The 18,447-nt window shown below is 39.8% G+C and overlaps 1 protein-coding gene across 1 annotated transcript; it reads left to right on the top strand.

Annotated features, from left to right (window-relative positions):
• Window positions 1-3,031: 3,031 nt before the first annotated feature.
• Yipf5 (Yip1 domain family member 5) lies at window positions 3,032-16,898 on the top strand. Its single transcript, XM_050162718.1, has 6 exons — window positions 3,032-3,196; window positions 3,583-3,702; window positions 10,453-10,625; window positions 11,751-11,896; window positions 14,861-15,042; window positions 15,936-16,898. The coding sequence occupies exons 2-6, from the start codon at window positions 3,593-3,595 to the stop codon at window positions 16,096-16,098; spliced, it is 774 nt and encodes a 257-aa protein (XP_050018675.1). The 5' UTR covers window positions 3,032-3,196; window positions 3,583-3,592; the 3' UTR covers window positions 16,099-16,898.
• Window positions 16,899-18,447: the final 1,549 nt, after the last annotated feature.

Below are 18,447 nucleotides of genomic sequence, written 5' to 3'. Positions count from 1 at the left end.
CTTTTAAATTAAGTTAATCTTTCTAAAATCAAATCTCAGCAAGGCTCAAGAACTATTTACACTCCATTCTAATGAAAAAATTCACTCTTGTAGACAGTAGGGGATTTGTGATCTTCATTATTGTGCAAAATTAGGAATACAGAAGAATACAAAGCACCTTGACTGCTTAATGTTAAACCAAAATGCAAAACTGTTTGCCTTTTATTTCTGAATGTACATGTTAACGAAAGCCGTAAGTTTAATTTCACATGCCTCTGAATTTTTTTTTAAAGTAAAATCATTTTCATTTAAGGAAAAGCTAAACTGGTTTTATAAGTGGTCTTAATAATATAACAATCACATGCACAAGAAAAGCATTATGGGTAGGCTAGCCTAACTTCTCCCACTACAGGAGAAAACTAAAAGTGAAAACATGCCTGTTTTAGAACGTCTAACTTTAATTCTTAAAAATCAGCATATATGGAAAAAAGTACTATCTATGCTTAAGAACTTACATTCTTGCCAGGAGGTGGAAGAGCACACCTTTAATCCCAGCACTCAGGAGGCAGAGGCAGGCGGATCTCTGTGAGTTCGAGGCCAGCCTGGTCTACAAGAGCTAGTTTCAGGACAGGAACCAAAAAGCTACGGAGAAACCCTGTCTCGAAAAGTCCAAAAGAGAACAAAGAAAAAAAAAACACCTTATATTCTTGCCAGGAGGTGGAAGAGCACGCCTTTAATCCCAGCACTTGGGAGGCAGAGACAGGTGGTTCTCTAGGAGTTCAAGGCCAGCCTGGTCTACAAAGCTAGTTCCAGGACAGCCAGGGTTATGCATAGAAACGGTCTTGAAAAAAAAAAAAACTTATATTCTTAGCCATTAGCAGTTTCTTTCAGTAAGCTTTGGCTCAGTTATAGTTCAATGTCCTCTCGTTTTGTTTCAGAAACTGACAAAATCTTATTTCAGCATTTGCCTTCAGTAAGCACTGTACTGCCTTTAAGCTCAATTGAGGAATTTACTCTGTACCAAGTAGCACTCAAGACCACCAGAGTGCAGCTTGGGGACTCCACTTCTTTGAAATGTCCTCAACAGGATAATAATACCGTTGGCAATCCTGACAGCAAATGGACAAGAAACAATATCAGGTTACTGTTTGTGTGAGAATGTGTACAGGAAAAGGCTTAGTCTGTGTGTGAGCCAATAAACACAATGAGAACACTGAGATGTGCTGAGGATTCACTGTCCTCCCAAAGTGACACGTTAACGTCCATAGTCCCACGATGAGAATGTAACTTCAGGGAGAGCCTTTATAGATGCAATCAAGTGAAAATGTTACCATTAATGCCTTCACCTCATAAGAATGGCCTTAGGGAAGGCAAACTGGGATGCAGCGAGACCTGCAATGAGGTAGATCTGTGGGAACAAACAGGTAGGATTCTATATGACGATAAAGACGGAGGCTGGATTGATGTATTTATAAAATGTATTTATAAACCAAGAACCACTGAGGTCTGCGGTATCCACCAAAACCTGGGAGACAGGTGAGTGCAGATACTCCCCTACAGCCCTCAAAGGGAAGCAATCCTGTAAACTTTGATTTTGAATGTGAGGATTTTAGAGATGAGAAAACAGTTTTTGGCTGGGCTGCTCAATTTGTGCTACTTTGTTAGAACAGACTCAGAAATAATAGAGACTGAAAACATTCACTTCAAACCATCAGTTTATTCTTATTTCCTTTCATCAAATCCCAAGAAATGGCAAAGCCCACAAAGTGTTTCTGCTTACCAATTTTTTCTATACAAACTACAAGAAAAGAATGGGTATGCCGGTATCACGGCTGCTGTGGCCCATGCATCAGCATTCTTTCAAACAGCTCTTCATATGCCTTTTGTTGTTTTTAAACATTTCTTTCTGAGGACTTGGGAAATAGTTTGAGTAACGGAGATAAGATATTTGAGGTGGACTTTAACACATATATAGAAACATTAATTTGCATGCACACATATACATGCTATAACACTTTAACTAATTAAATATGAACTTACCTAATTAAATATTGTAAACTAGCACACTCATTGGTCAAATAGTAAATATTACTTCTTAGGACGAATAAATAAGGCTGCACTTTTTTACACTAAATGTTAGCAATTTGTGTAATGCACTCTGTACGCAAGTGAATGAGAAAGACATTACATGAGACAGTGTGAGTATCAAGCCTTAGACAGTTCACACAGTATAAGAGCTGGGCACATGGTCATTCTTTTATACCTGTCCTACTAATATAGTCGCAGTAACAGCTGCTAATGAGTGTCACAGTAATTACTGGTGCCGGACCCTACTGTTTCCAGCTGCTAACACAGAATGAACTTATGACTCACAAAAGCAAAGCCACTGGGCTATAACGACTCAAGAATAAATATAAAATCCTCAGTGCTGGCCTGGGTCTGAAAAAGCCTGGGTCAAAACTGGTCTCGCTGAACATAGCGGACAAGGAGGACTACTGAGACCTCAAGAACAATGGCAACGGGTTTTTGATTCTACTGGACCTATTGGTTTCGTGGGAGCCTAGGCAGTTTCGTGGATGCTCACCTTACTAGACCTGGATGGAGGTGGGTGGTCCTTGGACTTCCCACGGGACGGAGAGCCCTGATTGCTTTTTGGGCTGACGAGGGAGGGGGACTTGATTGGGGGAGGGGGAGGGAAAGGGGAGGCGGCGGTGGGGAAGAGACAGAAATCTTTAATAAATAAATTAATTAATTAAAAAAAATCCTCAGTGCAGCGCCCGAATCGGCGAGTCCAGAGAATCCGGGGCGCTGCCCGAGTCACCCAGCGTTTCTGTCCGTCCTCCTGCCCACCAGCAAGAGACAGATTCCCTCCCCGCATTAGCAACCAGCCGCGGATCCGCCGGCGCGCAGTCTCCGCCGCAAACCGAGGTGCCGGAAGCAGTTTCCTTGCTCCCTATTGGCCCGTCACACGACGAATCAATCAGGACTGCGCATCGGTAAGTCCCGCCCCCACCCGGCACACGCACACGTACAACCGGGGCGGTCAACCGAACCCGGCGGCGCAAAGCCCGCTAACACGCCTGCGCGGGCGGGCGTGCCCCGGAAGCAGTTCTTTGGCCGCTGACACGTAGCAACAAGGCTACCGCAGGGTCTGGAGCTGTGTTTGGGGGGTTACGAGGGGCTGCTGGAGCTGCCGCCGCCGTCGCTGGAGCGTTCGGTGAGTGTCCCCGGCCCATGTACCCCTTTCGGCCTCCGGCATCAGTTGTGCGAGCCGGCGGCCTGGTCTGTTAACGCGGGCTGTGGTCTTTCCCCAGACCCCCCAGTCCCCCTCAAGACCCAGGGCCGCGCCCGCGCCGCCCCTGTTTTCCATCTCTGTGGAGCGGCGCCTCCGCCGGATCTCGCCACTGCCTCGGGCCCATCCGCTCCCCGGGGTCTAAGGGTCTCCTGGGATCCCCACCCCACCCTCAGATCCCCTCCAGATGTGGATCCCGGTTCCTGAGACGCTTTCTGTCTTCTGGGGGCGTTCGCTTAAGCAGAAGACCACAGGCAAATCAAGCAGGAGCTAGCGTGTAAACAGTGTTTGCCCTCTCTCTCTTGTTGCAGATCGTTTGCAATGTCAGGCTTTGACAACTTAAACAGCGGTTTCTACCAGACAAGTTACAGCATCGACGAGCAATCTCAGCAGTCCTATGACTATGGAGGAAGTGGAGGACCCTACAGCAAGTAACTTTTCAGCTTTGGCAACTTACTTAGTCTACAATTAGCGGAAGAATGTATTCAGAATGCCTGATTCTACCTTAAAAAAAATGGATATGTGAACTTAGTCCTATTCAGGAATGTGATTTTTTTTTCCTAGAAAAAGATATGTTTGGTTAGCATATGAAGGGGTTAACCTGTTTATAATTTGTTATTTTCTGAAAGAAAGTCTTCTAGTGTGCCAAAGAAAGATAAATAGCCCGTCGAAATAATATTTACAAGTGGTTTGGGCAGGTGCTTTGGGTACCTAGAATAAAAGGCTAATTTATTCACTAAAAAAATAAAGTTTTTTGATACCTTATTTGGTAGGTGAGTCTGTGATTTCAGCCTTTATGAACAGCTACTGAAGGAGCTCTGTGACACAGGTTAACAGTGTATGCTCCCCACTATGAGTCACCTGGTGACTTTGATGTGGCAATTGATAGTCATTTTTATTACTCTTCATACTGGGGTATGATGGCTGGGACCAGAGAAGTGATCAGTTTATGGTTGAAGAAGAGAATTCAAAGACTTTAGGTTCTGAACTGTTAACAATAAGATCCTCTCTAATCTCTGATGTTTGGGGTATTTCGAAGGCTTCCAGCCAGTCTCTTCTAGACCTGTCATTAGTCCCTTGGGATGATGAGATGAATCTTACTGGTCTCCCTCTTGAACAAGGGAGTGTCTTGTGCTTACCCTTTTCCGGCAGTCTTATATTTTGAGAATCTTACAGCAGTGATGGATCTGTTTTCCAGAATTGCATGGATATAGTCACACATACCCATATAAACATGCATATAACTTCATGCAACGTATGTGTCATTGGTGTACATTCGTAGATCTTGAATTCAGTTTCATGAAGACTCTTGCCGGACAAGAGCAAAGGAAAGCTATGAGTCCAGTCAGTTCATGAGATACAGACTCGACTAGAATGTGTTTGTGTTAGTATGTATAAATAAATGTGCCTAAACTTTTTTAAGTACAGAGAAAATTCTGGCTGGTTTTTTTTTTTTTTTTTTACAACCCAAAGGTTATTTGAATCTACTTAATTTGAGGCATAGATAGATAAGTTTTGTGTGTGTGTGTATGAGTGTGTGTTATACCTTCCAACTTAACCTGTTGAATGAAAAGAGTTTGTAAAAAATTCCCTCTATGAATTAGGATTTTTTCTTTCTATTAAGTTCTCAACTATATGCGGGTTGTTTCTTCCAAATTGGTTAATTGGGCAGAATTAGAAAATAATATATTTTAGTGAGATCTTTGTGTATTTGAGAGCAAATGGATGTAACTTTGATCTGAGTCCACCTGAAAAATCCCTAAACAACAGAACTTTGAAGAGCCTGACACTGTCGACCTTTTTTTTTTTTTTTGGCCAAATCATCTTTTATCTTTAAACTTATTAGAAGTTTTGCAATTCAAGTTCAGTTTTCCAGGTTAATCTCCTTCCAGTTTTGTGTCCTGACCGTGTTTCTGTAGCTTAACTCTGACTCGTCCTCTCGTTACACTCCACAATCATCTGAGGTCGCTTTTCCACTTGGCAGTTGTGTGTTGCTGAGTACTCTCCTTCCCTTGTAACCAACTCATATGCCAGTAAGCATGGCTTCATACTAGTGGAGAAACTTTACCTAGCCATAGCTATCAGCTGGAACACAGGTTTATGAATTATGCTTGGAAAAACAAAAGGAATGCTAAAGCAATAATACATGTGAACTTCCAATGCTTTCTTGAAAAAATAAATTCATTTGCTTCTATATGTGCCTGCAAATAGATCTGCCACCTAATTATATTTTTAATATTATCTCAGCATACCAACTCGTGTTCTTTTTGCTTCGCTAACTTGCTAACAGAAATCAGTGGTAACTTTAGTTAGGAAAAGTCTAGGGTCAGAGAGCCTATTATCTGGAATGCCTTAAAGTTTGACTTGTTAGCCTTGCTGCAGTTCTGCAGTTGCCCGTGAGATCAGCTTTGATATTTTATGGGTTCCTCTTATTTGTATTTTACCATGTCATATGAGTCGATCCCATGTAGTTTTCTAGATAAGCCCCTAAAATTTTTATATAGTAATACCAATCACTTATTTTTAAGAAACCGAGAATTGTTATATTTTTTACCTTTAACTTATCTGATATCTTTATGAACCATTTTTATAAACATTAGTAGATAGCCTGTGGTAAGAGGTTTTATCTTTGCTGTTGCTTATTACAAGGTCATACAGAGCTTATGACAATGCTGATTTAGCATATGTTTCTTTGCCTGCTATGAAACTGTCTCTGTAAAAACCATGCATGCCATAACACAGTTTAGTTTGCGATCCACTGTGACTCAAATTGGTGAGAACAGATCCTGGCAGGACGGGGAAGCAGTAAGCCCCACAGTGCAGTCTCATTGACACTGCATTTGGAAAGTGGGGTGACAGCCCCACCTCTGGAGTGGGCTTGCTTGCAGCACCTCTGGTTGTAATCAGTGGTGCTTACTGTGAACTCCATGCTCTACTGGATTCTTAGGGCACATTTTTAGAGATCTTCTAAATTCAGAAGTTGTTTCGTAGCAACATTATTTTGTGCCTTTCACTAACAGTTGCACTTAAGTTACAGAAATAATGTTTGTCCTGCTGGTCCCTGAGTCTGAATAAGGAACTAGTATTGCGCTTGTCCTCACCATCTGCTTGAGAAGGTGGAGTAAGGCAGTTTCATTTAAGGATCCCCAATGAAGCAAGAAGAATATGATTGTTATTCAGTCCTGGTCCTTAGTACACATCTTTTTAGTGCTGGGTGTCACACACTTCTCTTCCATACTGAAAGTACACTGTCTCTAGGAAGATACACAGGCTGTTTAATGTGCTCACTGAACCACTTGCTTTTCTTGGGAACCATATTCATTTGAAACACTGGACACACTATGTTTAGTCAGAATTTTGTACTTCGCAGATAATTTTTCAAAGATTACTAAATGAACCTGTCGTTTCAAGGAAAATAGCTGCTAGTACTTGTTAACCAATCACCAATCCCAAATTTTTAGACAAAATGAGGATTTTGGAAAACTAGTGTTCGTCTTCAATAGCTTCCTAGCAATCGAACATTTTATTCTTGATGAAATTGGGAACAGTTTTAACAAATGTGATTTTCTAATGTTTAGAATTGAATACACACACACACACACATACATATATTATATGTTGGTGCATACCTGTAGTCCCAGTACTCAATAGACTGGTGGATCTCTATGAGTTTGAAGCCAGACTGGTCTATGGAGTCAGCTCTAGATACACCAGAGCTATTTTATTCTAATCATGGTTTCTCTTTTTTTTTTTTTTTTTTTTTTGTTTTTTTCGTGACAGGGTTTCTCTGTAGCTTTTTTGGTGCCTGTCCCGGAACTAGCTCTTGTAGACTAGGCTGGCCTCGAACTTATAGAGATCCGCCTGCCTCTGCCTCCCGAGTGCTGGGATTAAAGACGTGTGCCACACCACCCGGCTCATGGTTTCTCTTTGTCATGGTCTTGGCTGTCTTTGAACTCACTTTGTGAGCCTCAAACACAGAGATCCTTCTGCCTCTGCCTCTTAAAGGCGTGTGTCACCACCTGGCTGAATTAATAAATATTTTAAACATTTAAATTCCTTGATAGTGAGTATTGATAGTTAAAGCTCCTGAATGAACTCTAAGACTAAAGCATTTAGAACTGCTAGCTATACTATTCTCTCTGGGTTCTTTTGGTATTCCTCCTTCCCTCCTTCTCCTTGCTTTCCCCCAGGAATAAAATACAATCTATTTAGTCAGCTTGTAGAAACATATGTGTGGAAATTTTCTTGTGATGTCATGGACTCTGATAAATACTAAGATCAACCCAACAGCATACTATACTAATTCAGGAAAAGAGAATTGTTATCCTTGTTCAACTAGCTAACCGTGATAAAGGTGGTTCTGGTGTGAGTGGGTGTGCCCCTCAGAAGATAGCAGCACGTTGTCATTCCAGAAAAGCTGGGAAACTGCAGATTTGGAATGTAACTTTGAAGTAATCTGTGTAAAGAAGGATTGTGAAGTGGTGTTTGTTAGTTATTAAGAGTTGATGGCCACTGGAGTTAAAATAACCTGGTTTTGAATTGTGGCACCACAGTGGAAAATTATTTTAACCTAAATTTCAATTTACATAGCTTTATAGTAAGGACAACAGTAGACTCATTTCATAGAGTTGTAGCTAATATGAGACAGTTATGCACTTACTAAGTAGTGCTTTGCACATAGTCACATTGAAAAGGTGTGTTTTGGACATTTGCAGTAGTTAAGGTGGACCTCCTTATCGCAGTAGCTTACTTTAGAATTAGCCAATTGACTTTTAGATTTTAGCCTTTCTATTCTTTGAAAGTCTTGTTACATGTGTACAGTGTGTATTGGTCATCTCCATTTACCACCTTTCTCTGGCTCCTTGGAACGTCTAGTCATCTTCCAGCTGTGTGTCCTCTTTTTTATGGTTATTAATAACATCCTGAGTCTAATTAGTACTGCATATGCACACGGGTCATGAACAACTTGCCTGATGGGTGTGTCCTGAAAAAAAAAAAAAGACTATTCTCTGAGCTGTCAGCTGCCAGTAGCCAACAAGGGTGGAGTCTTAGGGGCCCCTCCCCAGACCGTGGTAGAATTTGCACAGGCTTGTTCAGGTAACCACAGCCACTGTCAGCTTATGTGTGCAACACTCAGGTCACATCCAGAAGTCAGCATTTCACAGCTTTCCCATGTTTTCTGGGTCTTACATTCTTTCTGTCCTTCTCTGAAGTTCTCTAAGCCTTGAGAGATGGGAGACTGATCTAGGTGGCGCGACCACAGCTGGGCGTTCATTATTCTCTGCACTTGGCACTCCGACTAGTCCTGAGTCTCTGCATTGACCACTACTCACTGCAAAAGAAAACTTTCTCTGACCAAAACTGAGCAGCACTAATCTATGGGTATAAGCATAGATGTTCAGAATGTAGTTTAATAGCATGGGCTTTCAACAAAAGGTTCCCCTATAGCCTATGATCTTCCCAGCCATGGGCTTTTGACCAAGTTTATGGTACCAGACATGAAATCCTGCCTGTGGTGCAGACCTCATATCCAATCAGAAATAGTTATTCCCATAACCGTTATTTCACTATTGCATGGTGGGCACAGCTTGCCAGCAAGTCAGGATTATATCACTAGCTAATCTCAATAAATAATAAATGCTGCCCAACATATTTAAAGGTACAGCAGTCTATGAAAATTTGGCACTCTGCATCTTTTTAGTTCCAGGTTTCTTTACTTAACAGTAGCTGTGGTTAGAAGTTTCTCGTGTACTCGGGAGATAGTGTGAGAAAAGTATTGGGGGGGGAGCTGGAGAGATGGCTCAGTGGTTAAGAGCATTGCCTGCTCTTCCAAAGGTCCTGAGTTCAATTCCCAGCAACCACATGGTGGCTCACAACCATCTGTAATGAGGTCTGGTGCCCTCTTTCTGGCCTGCAGGCATACACGCAGACAGAATATTGTATATAATAAGTAAATAAATAAACATTTTTTTAAAAGTATGTTTATTTTCTATAAAGTATACAATATGTGGTATTTTTAGCACTATATTTTCCCTCACTATTTCTTGATTGTTATTTATCAGTAGACATGAAATTACTTCATTTTTAACAGATGCATAGTAACTCCTTATGCACATGTTGCATTATCTTTACATACAGCTATTTCTCTCCTTTTACTATTACAGTAACAGATTCCACATTGAGTGACAAAACTGCTTATTGTGCAAGTATACATTGTATGTACTATTAAAATCTCTAAAAAGGACTTTGGGTAGCTGAACATTTACCATTGCTTTAATTTTTTAAATTTAAGAAAATTAATTTAAATTTTGTTTTATCAAAAAAATCTTAATATTAATGGCTATCATTACGTTTTTGCATTTTTCAAGCAGAAACCAGAAGTAATCAAAAATAAGTTGACTAAATATTTCTAGGACTTTCTTTTTGAAATATCTTTAAAAAATATTTTAACTTCATACCACTCAGTCTATAATTAGATTAGTCCACTGAAATGCTGGACATGTGGTAAGACAGGTATTCACAGATAGTTCTCTAGTGCAGTCCTGTTCCGTCCTAGTCACTGAAATGCCAGGGCAGAGTTCTTCCTGAAGACCTGGGATTTGGTGTAGATCCAGTGAGGCGGAGGACATTGTGTTATATTCAGAACGCTGTGACAAAGAACATGCTTGGGTCCCTGTCCCCCAGTTTGAAACTGGTGTTTCTTAGACAGGCCTTCTCATTTGCACACTATCATACTATGACATGTAAGAAAGAATAATGATTCCATCTATATCCAAATTGTGGAAAATATAATCAAGTCCGTCATCCCAGACCTTCATTTATCGTATGCAGCATGCATTTATTTCAGAATATATTGTGACATTCTCTTAGTGTCACTAGGGGAAGAAAATAATCCTGACTTGTTTTTATTTGTTGATATCCTGATGTTTAAAAGTGTGATAGCTGTTGTGCTTATATGCTGACATATAAATGCTGACGGCCATAAGAGGATTCTCTGTAAGATCACCCTTCTTGTCAACCTGTCAGTCATGGTCTCGGCACTGTTTCTCTGTGGGTATCCTAGAAAGAGGTTTGGAAGTTACTGAGCATTCTTTAGCTGTCAAGAAAAAAAAGGAATCTGTGAATACTGTCAATTTGTTAAAATACTAAGAGTAAATCTTACACGTTTTCTTTGTATACAGGCAGTATGCTGGCTATGACTACTCGCAACAAGGTCGATTTGTCCCTCCAGACATGATGCAGCCACAGCAAACATACACAGGGCAGATTTATCAGCCAACCCAGGCCTATCCTCAGACTGCACCTCAGCAATTCTACGGAGACAGCTTTGAGGAGGAGCCTCCTTTGTTAGAAGGTAGGATGGAATGGTTCAGGCTGTCTGAAAAGCATGAGGCCAGACATGTTTTCCATTTTAAAGTAGTTAGAATTTTCCAGGATCTCTGTAAACGTCACTGGTTTGGCATCCTTAATTGGAAAGTCTGAAATGCTACCCGCTCCCTTTGTTTCCCTGAGACAGGACTGTGCTGTGAGGCCAAGGCTAACCTCAAACTTGCAGCAGTCCTCTTTCCTCGGCCTCACAAATATCATCCTTAGCTTAAAACAGCTTGACTTTTATATTGTGTCAAAGCTCTGAATTTCAGAGCATTTTAGAGATTGGATTTTGAGACTCGAGGTACCCAGCATATGCCCTGGTCTGCAGTCGGTTTTGTGAACAAAGCCTGAGGTGGAGATTTTTTCCTCTCTATGAAAAACAGTAGCTGGCCTTTAGTCAGGAACTTATTAAGAGGAGAGTTTATATTGGGCCAAAAGGGACCATTTCTTTGAAGAAGTAATATTTAATATAATAGTGTGAGCATCAGCTTTTATTCAGATTATTAATTATATTCTGCCCATAGAAGATATGAAAGCAATTAGAATTGTATTTGTAGTTCTTTGTGGAAATAGATTAATAGAACTGTTGATTGCATAAAACATGGTGGTTCTCAAATAATATTGTAGAAATCTGAACACAGATGCCTAGGGCCATAATTGTATCTGCTTCCATGGGGTACATGAGTATTCCTGAAGCCCCAGGTAAAGAATCCTTTTGTTAGCTGTGTCCACGTGTTCTTGTACTCTGAATATGAGGTAGAGTGTGTCTGTTTCACCATGCCCGTATCCTTTCTAAAGCAGGGGTTTGGTGTCAGTGGAACCAGCAGCATGTAGAATGGTCCAGAGGAGAGTAAACTATCATTGACCATTGCTGCACCCTCTTTGTTCCTGGGTCGTGTTCCAGCACTGATTCTAGAAAACATCACAAATCCTAAAATTCATAACAGGAGTGTCCAGTGTTGAATACTATTTCGAAACAGAAAGAGTAGCTATTTGTCTTTGATACTGTGGAGTAATGAGCTTTCAAATGTAAAATTTTTAGGTAAATTTATAAAACTGCTAATGGCATACCACAAATTCTGACTTTCTTCTTTTCTCTTTATCTTAGAATTGGGTATCAATTTTGATCACATCTGGCAAAAAACGCTGACAGTGCTGCACCCCCTGAGAGTGGCTGACGGCAGCATTATGAACGAGACCGACCTGGCAGGACCTGTGGTGTTCTGCCTTGCCTTTGGAGCCACGCTGCTACTGGTAAGACTAAAGAAGGATTCTAAATATTCTACCAGAAGATGTTGGGACTCAGTCTTTGGTAGGTTTTAGAATATATTGAGTTTCTTGAATTTATATGAATTCCTTCGTTCTCTATCAATAGTAAGTATTGTGCAACATATGCAACAACATTTATTTTAGCCAAATGTAGGAGACAGAATACATCTGTCACCATAGCCTTGAGAGACTGAAGCAGGAATATTATGAATTCTAGGCCAGGCTGGGTTACATATAAGGTGCTGTTCAAAGAAAAAAAAAATGTCTTGTAAGAAGTAATCCAGTTATTGGGGAAAAATAAGAAAAAAGTAGACATCAGAATTTCCTATTTTTAAGAAATTGACAATATTTTTTACTGTTGTTCCACTTTTAAAAGAAAATAGAGGTAGTGGCTTTATTGTTTTAACTTGTCCTAGTTTGGTTTATGTCATGTGGTAACACACCAGAGGACTTAGGTCTGGGACCTTAAAGCAAAAGTGATCATTTTAGCTCCGTTCTCAATTCCAGTCCGTTCATCACTGCCTGGATGTCGGATGCCCACAACGTCAGATAATCTATTCCATCCGCAGTCTAGAGCGGACAGAAATAGATGCATTCATGCCCCTCAGCTCACCTTTTCTACACAGCTCAGAACACAAAGGCAGGCAGTTGTACCAACCTCTTTCCCCCACAGACTTGCCCACAGGCTAACCTGATGTGGACAGCAGTCATTGAGACCCCCTTCCCAGGGTATTGTAGGCTGTGTCAGATTTTAACTTAACCATAACAAATGTCTAGCCCTAGGTCAGTGTTTTATTATATGGCTTTCCTAAAAATGGTAAGTTTTTGTCTCTACTTCCCAGTTCTCCAGGAATATTAAAGTACATTGAAAGAAAAAGTTGCTATTTGTTTTCACTCAGTCTGAATTACAAGAGCTAAAAAATGTAAGTGATAGAAAATGGTATTTGTAGCTGGAAGACCTGGTTTTACACACAGCACTCAACTTAGCCCTTGACCTGGCAGTTGAGTCCTTCACATCCCTCTGTGGATACTAATCCTGTGCTGCCCACTCGCCTAACAGGGTTGCTTTGATATGCCGCCACACCCAGCTTGTTTTGAACTAAAAAACAGGCAGCTGAGCATGAGTCTTATACCTGTGATCTTAGCATTTGAGAGGCTGACGCAGGCGGATTTCTGACTTTGAGACCAGTCTAGATTAGAGTGAGACCCTGTCTCAAAATAAAGGACGGGGTATACAACAATATTTTGCAAAGCTAAGAGCACTGTCCAAGGTAGAATTTATTGTTATTGCTCCAGTAATTCACTCATCAATGAACTCAGCTTCTTTAAATTACCATAGTCTATATCAGATATTTACAGGTAAATACCACGTCCAGCAAAGCCCTCAAGATTTAGTCTTATATACCAAAAGTTTCACATAGCAAAGATCCTGTTTGGGATTTCTCTGCACTCTTGTTTTCATGAGAGTTTTTTTCATGTGGGAAGGTTGTAATTTAGCTCATGACTGCTGTCTGAAAACCATTAAGTAATTTGTACCCTGCCTTGTCTGGAACTCAGTATGTAGATCACCTTAGCCTTGAACTCAGAGATCTGCCTACTTCTGCCTCCTAAGTCTGGGAATTAAAGGTTTTTGCCACCATGCCTAGATAGTATCTTTTATAAAAGTAGAACTTCCAAGGTGTATGCTTTTGTTTTTAATCAAAGGACTGTAGAATCCAACATAGAATTTGGAAAAACAATGAAAAGGAAAAGGTTCTTTTCCATTGTATTCACCTGGTTCTTGCACCCTCTTCTCTGGGCCCTGCCTTCCATTTTTCCTAGATTGTTTCCCCTTTTATTTGGTCAGTTATATATCACGCTTAAATGCCAACAAGAAATACAGTGAAAGATCTGTGTTGGGAAGTGGTGTATCAAAGTTAAGAAGCATTTGAAGTTAGGACCTGCACAGATTCAAGCCAGACAGGGTCCCAGCACTGAGGGAGAAATGGACATGGACTTCTGCTCCTGACCAAGAAGCTGTCTGCAATTGATACTCAGTTGAAACGGAAAATGTAGTCGTTTCCAGTAGACTCTCACTGGATATATTAATCCACTTCAGGGAATGGCCCATGACCAGGAGTAGAGAGGGCTAACGCAAAAGGAACTCAATGGTATTTTTGTAGATTTTGTCTCATACAACTGTGCTTGGACGTTGTTTTGGTTTGATTTGGTTTTTTTGTTTTTTGGTTTTCTTTTTTTGTTGGTCTTTAGCTTGACTATTTTGGTTTCCAGTTTTGTGGGTTTGTGTGTTGTAGTGATAGGAGCGGTGGGCTACATTCCTGGCACCCGGCCGTCCGCACGGCTAGCTTTACCTGAAATAATTACACGGAAACTGTATTCTTTTAAACACTGCCTGGCCCATAAGTTCCAGTTTCTTATTGGCTAGCTCTTACATATCGATCTAACCCATTTCTAATAATCTGTGTAGCTCCACGAGCTGGCTTACCAGGAAAGATCTTAACCTGCGTCTGTCTGGAGTGGGAGAATCATGGCAACTCTCCATTAAGCTTCTTTTTCCTAGCATACTGTTCTGTGTACTCCACCCACCTAAGGGTTGGCTTATCAAGGGGCTTAGGCAGTTTCTTTATTAATAAAAAATCACTCCCACATCAGTGTGTATGCATGTATTGTATATTTGTGTTTGTTTTAAAGAGGTAAAGAAAGGGTATAGAGTAGTGTGGGGAGGATCTTCGCGGATTGGGAGGGAGAAAAGGTTTCCTCAGAATATATTCTATGAAAACAATTTTTTTTATTAAAATAGAAGAGTGTGGAACCTGTCTGCTTTGTCCCCTTCCAATGCACCTCTATAGATTTTGATACTTGTGAATTGAGTATTTTATGCATGCATCATTTAATGTGAAATGAGGCCCAATGACAGTTTTTATTCTAATCTATTTTCTTTTTCCGTAGGCTGGCAAAATCCAATTTGGCTACGTATATGGAATCAGTGCAATTGGATGTTTAGGAATGTTTTGTTTGTTAAATTTAATGAGTATGACAGGTGTCTCATTTGGTTGTGTGGCAAGTGTCCTGGGGTATTGTCTTCTTCCCATGATCCTGCTATCCAGCTTTGCAGTGGTATTTTCTTTACAGTAAGTACTGATCTTAAACTCAGATTTAGTTGGCCAGTTCTATGTAGTGCGATTTATTTCATCTTCAGTTTGAGATAAAACCCCAATACAGAAAACCTATCTATTGTGCCTCATATAGATTTGAACTCTGCTCTGTGTGTTTTGGGTGATTAGCAGTCAAGGTGAAATTGAGATTTGAAGTCTTCTATACTACCTCAGTTTTACCATTGATCAAAAGTTGTACTACTTGTGTGTTTACCAATACCATAGCAACAATGAAGTGAATAGTTGTGATCATTAAATAACACATGGAAAAGTTCAGTTCATTCATAGGAAAATTCTGTTTAGCTTCCTTGATGTTCTGGTTCTGTTAATCTTGAAGCAATTGGGCTTCTTGAGGACATATGATTAGAAAACACATATGTAGTAGTGGGGAAAGGGAATGCTGATGTGAGTAGAGAGAGATCCCAAAAGCTATTGAGCATCCTAACCATGCCAAGCACCCACCCTTCAGCAAAGGAAGCCAACCCAAGGACCAGTAGCGCCAAAGCAGGGAAGTAGCTAAAGGAGCAAGATAATCACACTGTTTACATTAAATGCTTGGGTATTCTTGAAGTCACTGTGAAAATACATTTCTGAGTTTGACAAAATAGTCTTGTTTCTGCATATGTCTGTGTGTGGATGTTAGAATGTCTTGAGGCTTATCCATTGTTCTCCAGTTGTGCTCAGCCTTGTAGTTTCTACAAATGCATAATCTGTGGTAGTGTGAGGCTGCTTTTGTGCCTCTTCTGCAAAACAATAAATTAAAAATCCCTCCTTTCACAATAGGGTATAGCTGTAGTTTGGATTGGCTTTCAGTATCTAATCTTACTCATCTTTCCCATGTTTTTTGTTTGTTTTTTTCCCCGCTGCAGAGGAATGGTAGGAATTCTTCTCACTGCAACAATTATTGGCTGGTGTAGCTTTTCTGCTTCCAAAATTTTTATTTCTGCATTAGCCATGGACGGACAACAACTTTTAGTGGCATATCCTTGTGCTTTATTGTACGGAGTCTTTGCCCTGATTTCCGTCTTTTGAACTGATTTGTCTGGGATGTGGATATCAATGGGCCGAATTCACAAAAAGGATATTGGACTCTTAAAATTGGACCAGCAAACTCCTACAGTGCAGCTCTTGCCGATTACCAGTAGCCTGGAAGCAGCAGAAGTAGACGAGTCTTTGCTCGTTTTTAGAGGACAGTTGAGCTTTGTGTGGAGTCATCTGCAGACAACTAGCTCTGCGTGTTTGTTCTTTTACAGCTAAGAAGTACAGTTTCTTTCCTGATCCTGCAGCCCTTGACAAACAACTCTTCTTACAAATTATATTATGATGTTTTTGATAGATTTTTACCAACCGTGAAACCAACCACAAAGCTGATGATCTTTCTCAAAAAACAACCCAGTTACAGTAAAGAAGTAACAAGTCTTATTGCAGAAGTATTTTTCCAAGGAATTAAGAGAGAAAATACTTGCTGTATCCTCAAGTTAAGTGCACTGAAGTAAAGCTGAACAAAACAGAATCCCAGCGCAGAGCTTTCTGAATTTGCACTTCAAATATTTGACATTCCTATAAATTGTCTCGTGAAACCTGTGCTGAAATTCAGAGATACAAGCGGTTCACAGTCTACCTTGTGGAGATGAAATGTGAACAGCTGTTTAGACATAATGTCAACTAATCTGGACTGGCCACATGATGCTTAGTTCTGTCCACATGTCCCAGGAAGAAGAAATCTTTAATTTTTTTTTTTTGAGAAAAAAATATTTAAAATTTCACAATTTCAGTATTGCAGTTATCAATGTATAGTGAATTTGATGCTTATTAAATTTTTTCCCAATTAACTCTGCTGTTGTGTTTATTTTCACTAAACTACTGCTCTATCTTATTTTTTTTTTTTTTTAGGGTTTGATTTTGACTCATGATTTAAACCAATTTAAAAATAGAAATCTTCTAGTATAGAACCAAACAAACATGAAATGAGAACCAGTTTTACTTCAAATGACAGTGTTCGTTCCTGGTTTTAAACTCACTTGGTTTGTATCATTATACTATCTGGTAAGAGAATCTGTAGGAAAATGCTGTATATCTTATGTGTGAACTCGTGGCTTTAAAACAGCTCAGATTCTGGACAGTATTCAGTAGTAGTTATGAGCAAGGATGGAATGGGAAATAAAATCTCATCTGTTTTTATAAGAGGAGGTCAGCAGCCAAAAGACAAGTGCTAGCCTAGTGTGCTTTACTCTAGAGAGGGTTGTCAAGTAGAAAAGGAGCCGCACACACATGGTCTTCCTTTGTTCTTGCTCTTCTGGGTTTAGATACTGATGGTGAGTTTCAGGCACATTTTCCTACTCAACCTATTGCCTTGGAAGCTTGTCTTCAGTCTTTGCACAGTCCCCTCCCCCTTCTCTGGTTACTTTGTTTGCTTTGGAGTTGAATGTTGAGGCAGGATCTCTTGAAGCCCAGGCTGACCTTCAACTCCTAACACTTGTTTTTAGTTCAATTTACATAGTTATTATTGAGGCAAATTTGTGAATGTTTTTTGTTAATATGTTGCTTTTTATAGTGAATAAGGTAATGCTTGAGAAATTATCTCACACTTGGTTGTATTTAACCCACTGTTACCCAATTCCCCAAGTAGATCTAATCTTTTTCATTATTTGTTGCTTCCCTTCATCAAAATCTTTGTTTATTTAAATCATTCTATGGTTTTGTGGTGGTATTGGCTATGTTTTATTTAAATGCACTTGTATGCTACTGGCATACAGTTTATTCCAATGCTCAACAAAGCAGTTACCAACATAATAAGATGTGTAACCTTTAATTATTTTTCTATTACAATGGCTACATAGTGGAATTGCATCAGATACATGGTTTAACAATTTGCTTAGCACATTAATTATATAATACTATCTCATGAAACTAAATAAAATCAACACATATTAATGAAAATGTAACCATGTTTATGTATATGTTGAAATCTGATATAACATGTTTAAAGTGTGTGACAGTCTTTTTGTTGAGCATTTACCATAGCTTAAAGTTCACCATTTGAATAATTGAAAGCCACTATGAGTGTAACAGATTGACACATTTTACACCTCACTGTTGGTCTTAAGTAGTAAGTCCAAAATCATATTTTACATGTGGTTGGTTAATTATACCTATGGTCTAAATGCATATTTTACATCTTTGCTATAATTCTGTATTGCCTAGTTTTCAAGAGCCATACTAGGTTTGTAGACAAACGTCATTCTTCATGTGTGGCACAAAGTTTGCTCATCTTTTGAAATCAGAAAATCTACAAAATAATGAGTTTCATAACATTTTTGTACATTTATATAAGGAATGTTGGTATCAATGATATGTCATTTGTGGGTAGAACTGGATAGA

This window comes from Alexandromys fortis, unplaced genomic scaffold (assembly GCF_014885135.2).
Source record: "Alexandromys fortis isolate MF-2015 unplaced genomic scaffold, M_Fortis_MF-2015_v1.1 scaffold_17, whole genome shotgun sequence".
NCBI lineage: Eukaryota > Metazoa > Chordata > Mammalia > Rodentia > Cricetidae > Alexandromys > Alexandromys fortis.
The sequence above is the reverse complement of the archived record's forward strand: the minus strand, read 5'-3'. Positions and strand labels throughout refer to the sequence as shown.